The sequence below is a fragment of the Phyllobates terribilis genome, unplaced genomic scaffold (genome assembly GCF_046119375.1).
Source record: "Phyllobates terribilis strain yellow unplaced genomic scaffold, ASM4611937v1 Scaffold_10__3_contigs__length_209671492, whole genome shotgun sequence".
Taxonomy (NCBI): Eukaryota; Metazoa; Chordata; class Amphibia; order Anura; family Dendrobatidae; genus Phyllobates; species Phyllobates terribilis.
This window is the reverse complement of record NW_027362770.1, coordinates 179192413-179211944: the sequence shown is the minus strand read 5'-3', so window position 1 is coordinate 179211944 and position 19532 is coordinate 179192413. Positions and strand designations below refer to the sequence as shown.

Below are 19532 nucleotides of genomic sequence, written 5' to 3'. Positions count from 1 at the left end.
TTTGGCACCAAAATCGCTGATTAGTCGCGACCAATCAGCAAAGCGATGCAGAGCGGGGTTTAAAATTGGCGCCAATGTCGCTGATTGGTCGAGGCCGCCGGCCGCGACCAATCAGCGATTTTGGCGCAAAATTTAAACAACGCTCTGTTGATTGGTCGCGGCCGTCAGCCGCGACTAATCAGGGGAGCGGTGTTTAAATTTTGCGCGACCGCGACCAATCAACAAAGAGGTGTTTAAATTTGGCGACAATACTGCTGATTGGTCGCGGTCGGCGACCGTGACCAATCAGCAGAGTGTTGCTTAAATTTGGCGCCAATCTCGCTGATTGGTCGCGGCTGGATTGGCACAGCAGTGTTTAAATGTGGCGGCAAGATAGGTGATTGGTCGCGGCCGCTATTTAAATGTGGCGCCCAAATCGGTGATTGGTTGCGGGCAGCGGCCGCGACCAATCAGCAGAGCGGTGTTTAACTTTAGCGCCAAGATCACTGATTGGTTGCGTGCGGAGAGCGAATCGTATTGGTGAGGAGCGGGGAGCGGAATCGTATTAGTTAGGACCGGGGAGCGCCGCTGCCTGTGCGGCTACTTCCCCTGCGATAAGCCGGGAGATGAGCGACTGCTCGCAGCAGAAGTATCCCGACCCGCAGCGCCGCTCCCCGGTCCTCCCTTCACACCCTAGCCGCTGATGTCCCCACAATATCTGCATGGTGTTACAACCAATCACCGATTTGGGCGCCAAATTTAAATTTCGGCCGCGAACAATCACCGATCTTGGCTCCACATTTAAACACCGCTGTGCTGATTGGTCGCCGACGCTGGGCGCGACCAATCACCGATTTTGGCGCCACATTTAAATAGCGTCCGCGACCAATCAGCACAGTGGTGTTTAAATGTGGAGCCAAGATCGGTGATTGGTCGCAGCCGATATTTAAATTTGGCGCCCAAACCGGTGATTGGTCGCAGGCAGCGCCAGCGACCAATCAGCGATTTTTAACACAAATGTCCGGACCTTTGTAACACCATGCGGATACTGTGGGGACATCAGCGGCTAGGGTGTGAAGGGAGGACCGGGGAGCGGCGCTGCGGCTCGGGATACTTCTGCTGCGAGCGCCCGCTCATGTCCGTGGTTCTCGCAGCAGAAGTATCCGCACAGGCAGCGCCACTGACATCCATGCGGCTAGGGTGTGAAGGGAGGACCGGCGAGCGGCGCTGACATCCAATTGGTCGCGGCCACTATTTAAGTGTGCTGCACAAATCGGTGATTGGCGCCACATTTAAACACCGCTGTGCTGATTGGTCGCGGCCGATATTTAAATGTGGCGCCCAAATCGGTGATTGGTCGCGGGCAGCGTCCGCGACCAATCAGCACAGCGGTGTTTAACTTTTGCGCTAAGATCAGTGATTGGTCGGGTCCGAAGACCGCGACCAATCATCGAATCGTCTTGGTGAGGACCGGGGAGGGGCGCTGCCTGTGCGGGTACTTCCGCTGCGAGAACCCGGGACATGAGCGGGCGCTCGCAGCAGAAGTATCCTGACCCGCAGCGCCGCTCCCCGGTCCTCCCTTCCGTATGGAGGTCAGCGACGCCGGCGGTCCTTCCGCTGCTACCGGCCGGGAGATGAGCGCCTCGCGCCGGTCATCTCCCGACTGCATCTCCGTCCCGCAGATGGGTCCGGCGGTCGAGGTCCTTCTGCTGGTACCGGCTGGGAGATGAGCGCCTCGCGGCGCTCATCTCCCGGCTGCATCGCCGCTGAGCTCCGTCCCGCAGATGAGCCGCTAACAGCTGCCATCTTTTTTCAGAAATCCCACGGCGCTGATTGGCCGCTGCCGGACCAATGAGCGACGCGGGATTTCCTGGACAGACAGACAGACAGACAGACAGACGGGATAAGACAATTATATAGTAGATCATCCAGAAGAACCCATGGTCAGACCAAGGAAATGCAACATGCGTGACCACCAGACGCTCCACCTGTAAGACGATTCTGTATTCAACCCTTTTATTTTTGCCTTTTATGTATGTTTGTTTTTGTTATTTCATCTATATATATAATCGTCTTATCCCGTCTTTCTGTCTGTCTTTCTGTCTGTCTGTCTGTCCAGGAAATCCCGTGTCGCTCATTGGACCGGCAGCGGTGAATCAGCGCCGCGGGATTTCTGAAAAAAGATGGCGGCCGTTAGCGGCTCATCTGCGGGACGGAGCTCAGCGGCGATGCAGCCGGGAGATGATAGGCGCGAGGCGCTCATCTCCCGGCCGTTAGCAGCAGAAGGACCGCCGGCGTCGCTGACCTCCATGCGGAAGGGAGGACCGGGGAGCGGCGCTGCGGGTTGGGATACTTCTGCTGCGAGCGCCCGCTATGTCCCGGGTTCTCGCAGCGGAAGTACCCGCACAGGCAGCGCCGCTCCCCGGTCCTCACCAAGACGATTCGATGATTGGTCGCGGTCTTCGGACCCGACCATTCACTGATCTTAGCGCAAAAGTTAAACACCGCTGTGCTGATTGGTCGCGGACGCTGCCCGCGACCAATCACCGATTTGGGCGCCACATTTAAATATCGGCACAGCGGTGTTTAAATGTGGAGCCAAGATCGGTGATTGGTCGCGGCCGATATTTAAATTTGGCGCCCAAATCGGTGATTGGTCGCGGGCAGCGTCCGCGACCAATCAGCACAGTAGTGTTTAACTTTGGCCGCAAGATCAATGATTGGTCGCGGGCCAAGACCGCGACCAATCACCGATTTGTGCGGTACATTTAAATAGCGGCCGCGACCAATTGGATGTCAGCGCCGCTCCCCGGTCCTCCCTTCACACCCTAGCTGCATGGATGTCAGTGGCGCTGCCTGTGCGGCTACTTCCGCTGCGAGAAACCGGGATATGAGCGGGCGCTCGCAGCAGAAGTATCCCGACCCGCAGCGCCGCTCCCCGGTCCACCCTTCACACCCTAGCCGCTGATGTCCTCACAGTATCAGCATGGTGTTACAAAGGTCCGGACATTTGTGTTAAAAATCGCTGATTGGTCGCTGGCGGTGCCCGCGACCAATCACCTATTTGGTCGCCAAATTTAAATATCGGCCGCAATCAGCGAGATTGGCCCCAAATTTAAACACCGCTCTGCTGATTGCGCCCGGTCTGCCGCATACATATTCTAGAATACCCGATGCGTTAGAATCGGGCCACCATCTAGTCCTTTTATAACTTTGTAAGCATTGTACATTTTTTTTCCTATGGCTTAGACCAGTGTTCCCCAACTTCAATCCTCCAGAGCCACCAAGAGGTCATGTTTTCAGGATCTCCTCAGTATTGTCCAGGTGATAATTGCATAACCTAGACAGGCAAAAATTCCATCTCCTGCATAGTCCTGAAAACATGACCTGTTGGTGGCTCTTGAGGAGCAGAGTTGGACAACACTGGCTTAGAGAATCCACCTCACCACGTGAACCCATCACGCCTACAACCGATGACAAACTCATCATCATCTGCTCTTGATTCAAGGTGGTCTTCGTTCATTACTAAGCTTTTTTTTTTTACAATGTATGGGTTAGAGCTAGGTTTAGGGCTAAGGCTATACTCAAGGCTTCCTTTAGGGTAAGGGATAGAGTTAGCGTAAAAAAATAATCACATAAAAAAGTAGTAAAAAAAAAATCCAGTGCATAAAGAATGACAACAACGTATGAGAACAAAGTAGAAAAAATATATCAGTATTTTCTTAAAATACAATATATGGGTTTGGGGACTGAGGGGATCAATTCTGAATTGGTGGAAAGGGTGAAGGGGGTGCTACTGGTTTATGGGAAAGAGGGAGCAGAATCGTTATCTTATACCGGGTACAGGATACTCACTCCAGGATGAGATGACTTGGATGCAGCTCTCGAACTGTATTGTGATAGTGTATTAATTATTTTCGACAGCGCAAATGTGTGTAAATGCTGTTTACAATAGGAGCCACCAGGTGGCGCGCTTTGCATTATTAGCTCTTTTTTTTAATTTTCCATGATGATCTCGATCATGATCGAGGCACAATATATTTTTATTTCGCACCAAATCAATAGGGTCAAAAAAAAGGACAGGACAGGTTTAGTTTTTTTGCTGCTGTTTTCCCATATAGAAGATCGTATCGAGATATACCTGTCACATTTACAGCCTGCTGTCATATCATCTCACTCTCCATAAGGCAAATGGACCATCACAAACCCTACATTCAACATTTTAAAGGGGACAGCACTCTTTAAGAAGGAAAATAACATCCTCTGCTGAAATACTCTGTGCTGCTGGAGGCTTTGCATTCGTCTCCATTAAATTCATAAACTCAAAATCACATTATCACAAAGCTCTGTCCTCACACACGTGAGTGCACAGGTCAAAATCAGCGCACTTCTCTCCTGAAATGCTCTGTGCTGCTGGGGAAAATTAATACTTCTACTCACTCTACGGCCTCCTCTTGATTCTAGAAGTAAGTGCAGTGCGATCAGCACATTTCTTATCTCCGGAGCTGCAGCCTTTATATCTCTGATCATATAGATGGAAAGGGCAAGATATGGATAAAGGATATACAGGAGACAACCCCTCCCCCGCTATACTGCAGCCCCCAGAGCAGCCGCCGCTGCCATCTCCTACAGCACCTCACTAATCTAATGCTGAAAACATACTATATTATACTCCAAAGCTGCAATCATAATTCGGCTGGTGGAGTCACTGTGAAGCAGAATAGTGAGTGCAGCTCTGGAGGATAATACAGGATGTAACTCAGGATCAGTAATGTAATGTATGTACACAGTGACTGCACCAGCAGAATAGTGAGTGCAGCTCTGGAGTATAATACAGGATGTAACTCAGGATCAGTAATGTAATGTATGTACACAGTGACTGCACCAGCAGAATAGTGAGTGCAGCTCTGGAGTATAATACAGGATGTAACTCAGGATCAGTAATGTAATGTATGTACACAGTGACTGCACCAGCAGAATAGTGAGTGCAGCTCTGGAGTATAATACAGGATGTAACTCAGGATCAGTAATGTAATGTATGTACACAGTGACTGCACCAGCAGAATAGTGAGTGCAGCTCTGGAGTATAATACAGGATGTAACTCAGGATCAGTAATGTAATGTATGTACACAGTGACTGCACCAGCAGAATAGTGAGTGCAGCTCTGGAGTATAATACAGGATGTATCTCAGGATCAGTACAGGATCAGTAATGTAATGTATGTACACAGTGACTGCACCAGCAGAATAGTGAGTGCAGCTCTGGAGTATAATACAGGATGTAACTCAGGATCAGTAATGTAATGTATGTACACAGTGACTACACCAGCAGAATAGTGAGTGCAGCTCTGGGGTATAATACAGGATGTAACTCAGGATCAGTAATGTAATGTATATACACAGTGACTGCACCAGCAGAATAGTGAGTGCAGCTCTGGAGTATAATACAGGATGTAACTCAGGATCAGTAATGTAATGTATGTACACAGTGACTGCACCAGCAGAATAGTGAGTGCAGCTCTGGAGTATAATACAGGAGGTAACTCAGGATCAGTAATGTAATGTATGTACACAGTGACTGCACCAGCAGAATAGTGAGTGCAGCTCTGGGGTATAATACAGGATGTAACTCAGGATCAGTAATGTAATGTATATACACAGTGACTGCACCAGCAGAATAGTGAGTGCAGCTCTGGAGTATAATACAGGATGTAACTCAGGATCAGTAATGTAATGTATGTACACAGTGACTACACCAGCAGAATAGTGAGTGCAGCTCTGGAGTGTAATACAGGATGTAACTCAGGATCAGTAATGTAATGTATGTACACAGTGACTGTACCAGCAGAATAGTGAGTGCAGCTCTGGAGTATAATACAGGATGTGACTCAGGATCAGTAATGTAATGTATGTACACAGTGACTGCACCAGCAGAATAGTGAGTGCAGCTCTGGAGTATAATACAGGATGTAACTCAGGATCAGTAATGTAATGTATGTACACAGTGACTGCACCAGCAGAATAGTGAGTGCAGCTCTGGAGTATAATACAGGATGTAACTCAGGATCAGTAATGTATGTACACAGTGACTGCACCAGCAGAATAGTGAGTGCAGCTCTGGAGTATAATACAGGATGTAACTCAGGATCAGTAATGTAATGTATGTACACAGTGACTGCACCAGCAGAATAGTGAGTGCAGCTCTGGAGTGTAATACAGGATGTAACTCAGGATCAGTAATGTAATGTATGTACACAGTGACTGCACCAGCAGAATAGTGAGTGCAGCTCTGGAGTATAATACAGGATGTAACTCAGGATCAGTAATGTAATGTATGTACACAGTGACTGCACCAGCAGAATAGTGAGCGCAGCTCTGGAGTATAATACAGGATGTAACTCAGGATCAGTAATGTAATGTATGTACACAGTGACTGCACAAGCAGAATAATGAGTGCAGCTCTGGAGTATAATACAGGATGTAACTCAGGATCAGTAATGTAATGTATATACACAGTGACTACACCAGCAGAATAGTGAGTGCAGCTCTGGAGTATAATACAGGATGTAACTCAGGATCAGTAATGTAATGTATGTACACAGTGACTGCACAAGCAGAATAGTGAGTGCAGCTCTGGGGTATAATACAGGATGTAACTCAGGATCAGTAATGTAATGTATGTACACAGTGACTGCACCAGCAGAATAGTGAGTGCAGCTCTGGGGTATAATACAGGATGTAACTCAGGATCAGTAATGTAATGTATGTACACAGTGACTGCACCAGCAGAATAGTGAGTGCAGCTCTGGAGTATAATACAGGATGTAACTCAGGATCAGTAATGTAATGTATGTACACAGTGACTGCACATCAGAATAGTGAGCGCAGCTCTGGAGTATAATACAGGATGTAACTCAGGATCAGTAATGTAATGTATGTACACAGTGACTGCACCAGCAGAATAGTGAGTGCAGCTCTGGAGTATAATACAGGATGTAACTCAAGATCAGTAATGTAATGTATGTACACAGTGACTGCACCAGCAGAATAGTGAGTGCAGCTCTGGAGTGTAATATAGGATGTAAATCAGGATCAGTAATGTAATCTATGTACACAGTGACTGCACCAGCAGAATAGTGAGTGCAGCTCTGGAGTATAATACAGGATATAACTCAGGATCAGTAATGTAATGTATGTACACAGTGACTGCACTAGCAGAATAGTGAGTGCAGCTCTGGAGTGTAATACAGGATGTAACTCAGGATCTGTACAGGATCAGTAATGTAATGTATGTACCCAGTGACTGTACCAGCAGAATAGTGAGTGCAGCTCTGGGGTATAATACAGGATGTAACTCAGGATCAGTAATGTAATGTATGTACACAGTGACTGCACCAGCAGAATAGTGAGTGCAGCTCTGGAGTATAATACAGGATGTAACTCAGGATCAGTAATGTAATGTATGTACACAGTGACTGCACCAGCAGAATAGTGAGTGCAGCTCTGGAGTATAATACAGGATGTAACTCAGGATCAGTAATGTAATGTATGTACACAGTGACTGTACCAGCAGAATAGTGAGTGCAGCTCTGGGGTATAATACAGGATGTAACTCAGGATCAGTAATGTAATGTATGTACACAGTGACTGCACCAGCAGAATAGTGAGTGCAGCTCTGGAGTATAATACAGGATGTAACTCAGGATCAGTAATGTATGTACACAGTGACTGCACCAGCAGAATAGTGAGTGCAGCTCTGGAGTATAATACAGGATGTAACTCAGGATCAGTAATGTAATGTATGTACACAGTGACTACACCAGCAGAATAGTGAGTGCAGCTCTGGAGTGTAATACAGGATGTAACTCAGGATCAGTAATGTAATGTATGTACACAGTGACTGTACCAGCAGAATAGTGAGTGCAGCTCTGGAGTATAATACAGGATGTGACTCAGGATCAGTAATGTAATGTATGTACACAGTGACTGCACCAGCAGAATAGTGAGTGCAGCTCTGGAGTATAATACAGGATGTAACTCAGGATCAGTAATGTAATGTATGTACACAGTGACTGCACCAGCAGAATAGTGAGTGCAGCTCTGGAGTGTAATACAGGATGTAACTCAGGATCAGTAATGTAATGTATGTACACAGTGACTGCACCAGCAGAATAGTGAGTGCAGCTCTGGAGTATAATACAGGATGTAACTCAGGATCAGTAATGTAATGTATGTACACAGTGACTGCACCAGCAGAATAGTGAGCGCAGCTCTGGAGTATAATACAGGATGTAACTCAGGATCAGTAATGTAATGTATGTACACAGTGACTGCACAAGCAGAATAATGAGTGCAGCTCTGGAGTATAATACAGGATGTAACTCAGGATCAGTAATGTAATGTATATACACAGTGACTACACCAGCAGAATAGTGAGTGCAGCTCTGGGGTATAATACAGGATGTAACTCAGGATCAGTAATGTAATGTATGTACACAGTGACTGCACAAGCAGAATAGTGAGTGCAGCTCTGGGGTATAATACAGGATGTAACTCAGGATCAGTAATGTAATGTATGTACACAGTGACTGCACCAGCAGAATAGTGAGTGCAGCTCTGGGGTATAATACAGGATGTAACTCAGTATCAGTAATGTAATGTATGTACACAGTGACTGCACCAGCAGAATAGTGAGTGCAGCTCTGGAGTATAATACAGGATGTAACTCAGGATCAGTAATGTAATGTATGTACACAGTGACTGCACCAGCAGAATAGTGAGTGCAGCTCTGGAGTATAATAAAGGATGTAACTCAAGATCAGTAATGTAATGTATGTACACAGTGACTGCACCAGCAGAATAGTGAGTGCAGCTCTGGAGTGTAATATAGGTTGTAAATCAGGATCAGTAATGTAATCTATGTACACAGTGACTGCACCAGCAGAATAGTGAGTGCAGCTCTGGAGTATAATACAGGATATAACTCAGGATCAGTAATGTAATGTATGTACACAGTGACTGCACTAGCAGAATAGTGAGTGCAGCTCTGGAGTGTAATACAGGATGTAACTCAGGATCAGTAATGTAATGTATGTACACAGTGACTGCACCAGCAGAATAGTGAGTGCAGCTCTGGAGTATAATACAGGATGTAACTCAGGATCAGTAATGTAATGTATGTACACAGTGACTGCACCAGCAGAATAGTGAGTGCAGCTCTGGAGTATAATAAAGGATGTAACTCAAGATCAGTAATGTAATGTATGTACACAGTGACTGCACCAGCAGAATAGTGAGTGCAGCTCTGGAGTGTAATATAGGTTGTAAATCAGGATCAGTAATGTAATCTATGTACACAGTGACTGCACCAGCAGAATAGTGAGTGCAGCTCTGGAGTATAATACAGGATATAACTCAGGATCAGTAATGTAATGTATGTACACAGTGACTGCACCAGCAGAATAGTGAGTGCAGCTCTGGAGTATAATACAGGATGTAACTCAGGATCAGTAATGTAATGTATGTACACAGTGATTGCACCAGCAGAATAGTGAGTGCAGCTCTGGGGCATAATACAGGATGTAACTCAGGAAGGATCAGTAATGTAATGTATGTGCACAGAGACTGCACCAGCAGAATAGTGAGTGCAGCTCTTGGATTATAATACAGGAGGTAGCTCATGATCAGTAATGTAATGTATGTACACAGTGACTGCACCAGCAGAATAGTGAGTGCAGCTCTGGAGTATCCCTGTAAAAATACAGATCACCCTAGTGGTGTCTGGAGACAGGATCTTATCATGTATCTCTGTATACAGGGAGCTCCCCCTAGTGGTGGCTGCAGACAGAATCTAATCATGTATTACAATATACAGAGAGCTCCCCCTAGTGGTGACTGCAGACACAATCTTACCATTCATCTCTGTATACAGGGAGCGCCCCCCAGTGGTGGCTGCAGACAGAATCTTATCATGTATCTCTGTATACAAGGAGCTCCCCCTAGTGGTGGCTGCAGACAGGATCTTATCATGTATCTCTATATACAGGGAGCTCTCCCTAGTGGTGACTGCAGACAGGATCTTATCATGTATCTCTGTATACAGGGAGCTCCCCCTAGTGGTGGCTGCAGACAGAATCTTATCATGCATCTCTGTATACAGGGAGCTCCCCCTAGTGGTGGCTGCAGACAGGATCTTATCATGTATCTCTGTATACAGGGAGCTCCCCCTAGTGGTGGCTGCAGGTAAATAGAATTTTAATCATATAAGAAAGCTGTTTAGTGCTGGTAGGTATGACAATGATAATTTTATGTTATTGAATCAGTCCCATTGATGTATACATTGGATCTCTGATAATCTGCTCTTTTTATGGCGCTGGTTTCTCCTCTTTACCTATGTACTTCTAGTTGATTTTGCAGTTTCAGTACATTTTTCTTCTCGGTCAGTCAGGGTTCAGCGTATCATATGCAATCCACTCCCACAGTTGACAGTACACACAGCCGTTCCTATAAATCCAGGTGAGGTGAGGCTTCCCGTCACTGACAGCATGGCCCTGACAAAGGACACCCGCGTCCCCCTGAATGATGGCAACACCATGCCCATCATAGGACTGGGCACCTACGCTGCTCCGGATGTAAGTTACTTCCTATCACAGTTTGTATCTGATCGGAGGGTGGCGTCTGTATGTGTGGAACGATTTGGCAGCTTATTTTATGTAAAAATTAAAGGGGAAGTTAAGTGAAAGCAGAAGAAGGTGACAAGTCTGAGATGTGTAACTTTATATGACAACTTCTAGGATTGTCCCCAGCAGTACCAATATGGCTGCGCTCTGATATTTGATTTATTTATTTTTTCATTTTTTTGTTTATTTATTTATAATTAATTTATTGTTAATTTTTAATTTAATTATTTTTTATTTATTTTTTCTTATTTTTTTTACTTTTTTTCAATTATTTTATTTTTTCATGTTTTTTTTTGTTTAGGTCCCAAAAAGTCTCGGGGAAGAGGCCACAAAAGCCGCCATCGATCTTGGCTACCGGCACATTGATTGCGCTTACCTCTACGGAAATGAAGTTCAGATCGGGAATGCCATTCGTGCCAAAATAGCTGACGGAGCCATCAGGAGGGAGGACGTGTTCTATACCGGGAAGGTGAAGGAATGAGACATCAGATCATTTACATATATATATATATCTGTTTATAATTTATAATTGTTCTACTTTTCTTTACTTTTTATTTTCTTACTTTTTTTTCAGTAAATTATTCATTTCTACTTTTTCTTTTGTTCCTTTTATTCATATAATCACCTAATTGTCTTATATGAGATTAACATGTATCTTCTAATGAAATCACTCTTTCATTCATTCATTAATTCTTTCATTCCTATCTTTTTATTTAGCCGTTCATTTTTACTTTTACCTTTTTCTTTTTTTCATGTTTCTTTGTTCCTATTCATGTAATCGTTCATTCGTACTTCAATCATTTATTTAAATGAATCATTTATTCATTATTTTTTTTCATATTTATTTTTAATCATACATATATTTATACATTTATACATTAATGTATTCATTCATTCATTCATTCATTTGCTCATTTGTTTATTCATTCAGCAAGTTATTGTTCTTCCTTTGTTTATATTATTAATTCATTATTCATTTTTAAAATCACATATTCATTCATTAATTTCTTTCATTCACTCATTCATTCCTTCATTCATAGTGTCTTTTCCTTTACCTTTTTACTTTATTTTTTCATTTTTTTTACTTCATTTTTTACGTTTATATTTTTTTTTACTATGCTCATTTATTCATGTAATCAGTCATTCAGCTTTTAATTAAATTATGCATTCATTCATTGATTTATATATTTGCTACCATTTAGTTATTTCTAAATTATTTAGTTTTATTTTTTATTTATGTATTTTTTAGATTTATTCATTTTATGTATTTATGTTGTATTTTCATCTTTACTTCATTCGTGTTTTTTATCTATATATTATTTTTTTTAATTTTGTTTCTATTTCTATTTAATTTATTATTCATTTTTAAAATCTCATATTCATTCATTAGTTCTTTCATTTACTGATTCATTCACTCCTTCATTCATAGTGTCTTTTCCGTTACTTTTTTACTTATTTTTTTTTTTACTTTTATTTATTTATTTATTTATTTTTTACTTTTACTTTTTTTTTTTTACTATGCTCGTATATTCACATAATCAATCATTCAGCTTTTAATTAAATTATACATTCATTCATTTAAATATGCGTTACCATTTATTTATTACTGAATTTAATTGTATTCTTTATTTATGTATTTTATATTTATTTATTTATTTTATGTAATTATGTTGTATTTCTCATCTTTACTTCATTCATGTTTTTTATCCATATATTAATATTTTTTTATTTTGTTTCTATTTTTGTTTAATTCATTATTCATTTTTTAAATCACATATTCAATAATTAGTTCTTTCATTAACTGTTTCATTCACTCCTTCATTCATAGTGTCTTTTTCTTTACTTTTTTACTTATTTATTTTAACTTTTTTTATATTTTTTTCACTTTTACTTTTTTGCTACTTTTTTGTATATTCACATAATAAATCATTCAGCTTTTAATTAAATTATACATTCATTCATTCATTTATATATTCGTTACCATGTATTTATTGCTGAATTATTTCTTTTTATTTATTTATGTATTTTTATGTATATTATATTTATTTTATGTATTTATGTTGTATTTTTCATCTTTAATTCATTAGTGTTTTTTATTTGTATATTAATATTTTTTTAATTTTTTTTCTATAGCTCTGGTGTACTTTCTTTTCACCTGAACTCGTCTGCAAGGGTCTAGAAAAATCTTTGCAAGATCTCCAGCTGGATTACCTGGACCTGTTCATCATGCACTTTCCTTTCTCCCTGAAGGTAAGGGGTCAAATCCTCATTTATTGACAGAATTGAGAATAGTGACACCTACAGGTTATATGTGGAAAAACAGGTAAAATCAAGTAATGACTAGAAGAAAGGGAAATGATTGGACGTTTTTGCTCTTCAGCCCACAGGAGCCGAGGACCCCAGCAACCAGGATACACCTTTTGCCTATGATGATGTGGACTTCTGGGCTACTTGGGAGGTGCTGCATTGATTGAAACCTTTATATCACATATTATTTAGGACAGCGCCACCCCTGTATGTATGATTGAGTCGGGTATTGCAGCACAATATCATTCAGACATAGGGTGGAAGAGCTTAAAGTCTACATGATAAGTGAGTTACTATGTGTGAAGAGAAAGGCCAAGGGTCACTTAAGTTAAATGATTAACTATTAAAGCCTACAGACAAAGCGCATAATATATATGAGAAAATAGGAAGTAAGAGTCAAAGATTTCTTATTAACTCGTAGATTTTCAAACTTAAGAGTGAGAAAAAGGGAGGTACAAGCACAAACAGAAAAGGTGCCGCTGCTTTCTAGTAAGTGTTTCGTCGCACTTCAGAACTGGATTCACGGCTACACTGCTCAGTACTGCTATGTATTGTCCTTCATACAGCTGCTGCTTCTGAGCATGTGCTAGATAGACCCAGGACAGCAGAAATCTCTTATGTCTGTGTGTGCGCTGCATATGAGAGATATCATAGCGGTTAGTCTCTACCCACCAGCTCAGAGACAACTGAAAATTAGAGACAGACCCTGCAGAGAGGAAAAATGGTGAAAAATGGTCAAAAATAGTGATACTCCTAATGTACACACACATGACAGCTTATTCTGAAATGTCACTGTATAGATTTATTATTGTTACTTAGATGTACAGTACAGACCAAAAGTTTGGACACACCTCATTTAAAGATTTTTCTGTATTTTCATGACTATGAAAATTGTACATTCACACTGAAGGCATCAAAACTATGAATTAACACATGTGGAATTATATACTTAACAAAAAAGTGTGAAACAACTGAAAATATGTCTTATATTCTAGGTTCTTCAAAGTAGCCACCTTTTGCTTTGATGACTGCTTTGCACACTCTTGGCATTCTCTTGATGAGCTTCAAGAGGTAGTCACCGGAAATGGTTTTCACTTCACAGGTGTGCCCTGTCAGGTTTAATAAGTGGGGTTTCTTGCCTTATAAATGGGGTTGGGACCATCAGTTGTGTTGTGCAGAAGTCTGGAGGATACACAGCTGATAGTCCTAACGAATAGACTGTTAGAATTTGTATTATGGCAAGAAAAAAGCAGCTAAGTAAAGAAAAACGAGTGCCCATCATTACTTTAAGAAATGAAGGTCAGTCAGTCCGAAAAATTGGGCAAACTTTGAAAGTGTCCCCAAGTGCAGTTGCAAAAAACCATCAAGCACTACAAAGAAACTGGCTCACATGAGGACCGCCCCAGGAAAGGAAGACCAAGAGTCACCTCTGCTTCTGAGGATAAGTTTATCTGAGTCACCAGCCTCAGAAATCGCAGGTTAACAGCAGCTCAGATTAGAGACCAGGTCAATGCCACACAGAGTTCTAGCAGCAGACACATCTCTACAACAACTCTTAAGAGGAGACTTTGTGCAGCAGGCCTTCATGGTAAAATAGCTGCTAGGAAACCACTGCTAAGGACAGGCAACAAGCAGAAGAGACTTGTTTGGGCTAAAGAACACAAGGAATGGACATTAGACCAGTGGAAATCTGTGCTTTGGTCTGATGAGTCCAAATTTGAGATCTTTGGTTCCAACCACCGTGTCTTTGTGCGACGCAGAAAAGGTGAACGGATGGACTCTACATGCCTGGTTCCCACCGTGAAGCATGGAGGAGGAGGTGTGATGGTGTGGGGGTGCTTTGCTGGTGACACTGTTGGGGATTTATTCAAAATTGAAGGCATACTGAACCAGCATGGCTACCACAGCATCTTGCAGCGGCATGCTATTCCATCCGGTTTGCTTTTAGTTAGACCATCATTTATTTTTCAACAGGACAATGACCCCAAACACACCTCCAGGCTGTGTAAGGGCTATTTGACCAAGAAGGAGAGTGATGGGGTGCTACGTCAGATGACCTGGCCTCCACAGTCACCAGACCTGAACCCAATCGAGATGGTTTGGGGTGAGCTGGACCGCAGAGTGAAGGCAAAAGGGCTAACAAGTGCTAAGTGTAACGGGTCTGGGAGGTGGGACGTCTGAGCAACTATACAAAGGGGCAGTCCTTGTAAGGAAGCGGGTGGCTCCCAGGGAAGGTGGGCAGGTTGTCACGGCAAGTGACAGGGACAGTCTCTGGGTAGAAGGGCAGGAGGTCACGGCAAGTGACGGGTACAGTCTCTTGACAGGCGGGTGGTCACGGCAAGTGATAGCAGGGTAAGAGTCTCTAGACAGGCAGGTGGTCACGGCAAGTGACAGCAGGATAAGATTCTCTAGACAGGCAGGTGGTCACGGCAAATGACGGCAGAGCCTCCAGGTAGACTAGCAAGCAGGTAGCAGGTGAGCGCTCCCAGGTGAGCGGGCAAGAGTCTCTGGACAGGCAGGTGGTCACGGCAAGTGACGGCCGAGCCTCCAGGTAGGCTAGCAGGCAGGTAGCAGGTGAGCGCTCCCAGGTGAGCAGGCAGACTGATCCATAGACAGACTGGCAGGTGCTGGTAGGCTGCCTGTCGGACCACAGGAATGCAAGCAGATAGACAGGTATCAGGCAGGTATCAAGCAGGAATCTGACAGGAAACTGACAGGTATCTGGTAACGGGACCTGAGGGCTGAAGCAGAGTTGACAGGCTTTGCAACAACATTGCTCGGGCACCTCCATTTTGGAGGAGGTGCCTTATATATGGTGAGGTCCTCCGGCCATTGGCCGGGGACTCCTTAGGACGGCGCGCGCGGCCCCTTTAAGAGGAGGGGAGCGCGCGCGCGCCCTAAGCACAGTGGCCGGGAAGCAGCGCGCGCTGCCAGCAGAGCGGGAAGAAGACGCCGGGCACAGAGCGGAGAGGTGAGGGGAACGGCGTCTCTGCCTAGCAGGAGGCAGGGACGCCGACGCTACAGTACCCCCCCCTTTAGGCCCCCCCTTTTTTTAGGCCAGAGAGAAATTTATCAAGGATGAGAGGGGCATGGATGTTCTCCCGGGGCTCCCACGTTCTCTCCTCAGGACCAGACTAGAAAAAAGGACTTTCCTCTTACCCTTTTGGTGCCCAGAATGTTCTCTACCTCAAACTCGTTTTCAGCGGAAACCAGAGCAGGAGGCGTACCTGTAGACTTGGAAAAAGAATTAAGTACCACGGGTTTGAGTAGAGATACATGGAAGGAGTTAGGAATCCGCAAGTTAGCCGGGAGTTTCAATTTATAGGCCACTGGGTTGATTTGTTTGATAACTTCCAGTGGACCGATGAACCGAGGCCCTAACTTGTAGGAAGGAATCTTGAGCCGGACATATTTGGACGAGAGCCAGACCTTATCTCCAGGATGGAATTGTGGTGGATCCAGACGTCTTTTGTCAGCCTGTTTTTTCATCCGCTCGGATGAGCGAAGAAGTGCGGATCTGGTACTCTCCCAAATGGAGGAAAATTCGCTAACGAGAGATTCCGCAGCTGGATTGTCCACCGAGGTGGAGACGGGAAACGGGATCCGAGGATGCTGACCGAAGACTACAAAAAACAGGGATTTGGAGGAAGATTCGCTCTCTTGATTATTGTAGGAAAATTCGGCCCACGGTAAGAGATCCACCCAGTCGGAATGGTGAGCATTAACAAAGTGTCGGAGGAAACTGGTTAAAATTTCGTTGATCCGCTCTACTTGGCCATTGGACTGTGGGTGATAAGCAGAAGAAAAATCCAAGGTGACCTGAACCCCTCGGTCAGATACAATGTGGAGAGGAAGACCATGAAGACGGAAAACATGATGGATAAAGTATTTAGCTAACTCAGATGCAGACGGGAGACCCGGTAGGGGAATGAAGTGGGCCATCTTGGAAAAGTGGTCAGCGACCACCCAAATGACCGTACAACCGGCTGAGACAGGGAGGTCCGTTATAAAGTCCATAGCTATATGCTGCCACGGGGCAGCAGGTACAAGAAGAGGAAGGAGACGGCCGGCTGGCAGGTGTCTTGGAACCTTGTTGCGGGCGCAGGACACACAGGCTGAATGAAAGTCTATTACGTCCTTGTGCAGGGTAGTAATGCCGGGTAATAAGCTGGAGGGTCTTTTTCTGACCAGCGTGGCCAGCTAGCTTGGACGAGTGTCACCAGTGTAGGACCTTCTCACGATCAGGTACAGTTACGAACGTCTTACCGGGTGGAAGACGATTTAGATTCACGGGGGCCACCTGCATTACTTTGGCGGGGTCGATGATGTGTTTAGGCTTCTCCTCAAGATTAGAGACCAAAAAGGATCGGGACAAGGCATCAGCTTTGATGTTTTTGTCAGCCGGGCAAAAATGAAGAATGAAATCAAAGCGGGCGAAGAACAAGGACCACCGGGCTTGGCGCGGGTTAAGTCTCTGGGCACTCTGGAGGTAAGCCAAGTTCTTGTGGTCCGTGTAAATTATTACCGGGTGAAGACCCCCCTCGAGCAGGTAACGCCACTCCTCCAGTGCCAGCTTAATGGCCAATAACTCTCGGTCTCCTATAGAATAGTTGCGCTCAGAAGAGGAGAAGAGTTTGGAGAAGAAGCCGCAGGTTACCATTCTTCTGGAAGACGACTTTTGGGTAAGTACCGCTCCGGCTCCAGAGGAGGAGGCGTCAACTTCCAGGAAGAATTGTTTGTTGCCGTCCGGACGATGCAGCACAGGGGCGGAGGAGAAAGCTTGTTTTAAGGAAAGGAAGGCCTCCTCTGCTTCGGGCGGCCATTCTCTGGGATTAGCGACCTTACGGGTGAGCGCCGAGATAGGGGCAGTCCGGGAAGAGAAGTGCAGAATGAAGAGGCGGTAGTAGTTGGCGAAGCCCAGGAACCGCTGAATAGCCTTCAACCCCTCTGGTCGGGGCCATTTCTGGATGGCAGACAGTTTCTCAGGATCCATTCGTAGGCCGGTCTGAGAGATTATGTAGCCCAGAAACGGAAGCTAGGTCTGCTCAAAGAGGCACTTCTCATATTTAGTGTAGAGGTGGTTCTGCCTGAGCCTGAGCAGGACCTGACGAACATCCTTCCGGTGAGTGAGAAGATCCAGAGAGAAGACCAAGATGTCGTCCAGGTACACCACCACGCAGGAGTAGAGAAGGTCACGGAAGATGTCATTGACCAACTCTTGAAAGACGGCGGGAGCGTTACAGAGACCGAAGGGCATTACAAGGTATTCATAGTGGCCGTCCCGGGTGTTGAATGCCGTCTTCCATTCATCCCCCTGACGGATACGGACCAGGTTATACGCCCCACGGAGGTCCAGCTTGGTGAAGATTCTAGCCCCCCTCAGACGGTCAAATAATTCAGGAATGAGCGGGAGGGGGTATTTATTTTTCACCGTGATCTGGTTAAGGCCTCTATAGTCTATACAGGGACGGAGTGAGCCGTCCTTCTTTTTGACGAAGAAGAAGCCTGCTCCCACCGGGGAGGTAGATTTCCGGATAAATCCCCGTGCCAGATTTTCCGCAATATATTCAGACATGGACCGGGTCTCAGCAGCGGACAAAGGGTAAATACGCCCACGGGGAGGAGTAGCGCCGGGTATCAGGTCGATTGGGCAGTCGTATGGTCTATGAGAGGGTAATGTCTCTGCTTCTTTTTTATTAAAGACGTCCGCATAAGACCAATAGGGAACCGGTAGACCGGGTAGATTGGCTGGGGTAGGAGAAGGACGGGCAGGATGAACGGGAGTTAAACAAGTCTTATGGCAGTCCTGTCCCCAGCGAAGGACTTCTCCGGTCTGCCAATCAAGCACGGGTGCATGTTTCTGAAGCCAAGGTAGGCCTAGCAAGAGGGCGTGAGAGAGTCCAGGCAGAACATGAAAGAAGATGCTCTCAGAGTGCAGCATTCCCACCTGCAGAGTTATGGATTCGGTAATGAGTTGGATGGGATGTGGTAAGAGGCCCCCATCCACGGCGGCGACAGATAAGGGTACAGCTAGAGGTTTGGTGGGAATGCGGTATTTCTCTACCAGGGACTGAGAAATGAGATTTCCGGCAGCTCCAGAGTCAAGTTGAGCCAGTTCAAAATAACGGTTCTCCCCGCAGATGATAGAGACCGACAGCATCAGAGATGGAGAGGGTTTACTCTTGTCTAGGGTGACCTCTCTGAGCGATCCTAGACACAGGCGTTTCCCGACCTCTCCGGGCAGGAACGGATCCGGTGCTCCTTATTGCCACAGTAGAAGCAGCTCCCCTCGGCACGGCGTAATTCTTGACGGGTTTTGACCATCTTGGTCTGGTCGACCTGCATAGGCTCGGGTGAGTGCGCCTGGGGAGTAACGGAGGAAGTGACGGGTTTCTGGAAGGTAGGGGCAAGGCGTGGAAACCTCCTCTCACGGGTGACCTCTTTGGTGCGCTCCTGGAACCGGATGTCAATCCGGGTGGCAAGTGTTATTAAGTCGTCGAGAGTGGTAGGAATGTCCCGACCGGCGAGTTCATCTTTAATACGACCGGATAGACCTTCCCAGAAGAC

The 19532-nt window shown here is 45.1% G+C and overlaps 1 protein-coding gene across 2 annotated transcripts in view; it reads left to right on the top strand.

Annotated features, from left to right (window-relative positions):
* LOC141164734 (rho crystallin-like) overlaps nt 1-19532 on the top strand; it is a 55369-nt gene that overhangs the window by 14091 nt on the left and 21746 nt on the right. Inside the window, exons 1-4 of one of the 2 annotated variants that reach the window (XM_073650243.1) lie at nt 10462-10610; nt 10960-11127; nt 12792-12908; nt 13039-13116. In XM_073650243.1, coding sequence (XP_073506344.1) covers nt 10524-10610; nt 10960-11127; nt 12792-12908; nt 13039-13116 — 450 coding nt within the window. In that variant the 5' untranslated portion in view covers nt 10462-10523. Of the gene's footprint in view, nt 1-10461; nt 10611-10959; nt 11128-12791; nt 12909-13038; nt 13117-19532 lie in introns of those variants that run through there. The other variant, XM_073650244.1, reaches the window with a different exon arrangement.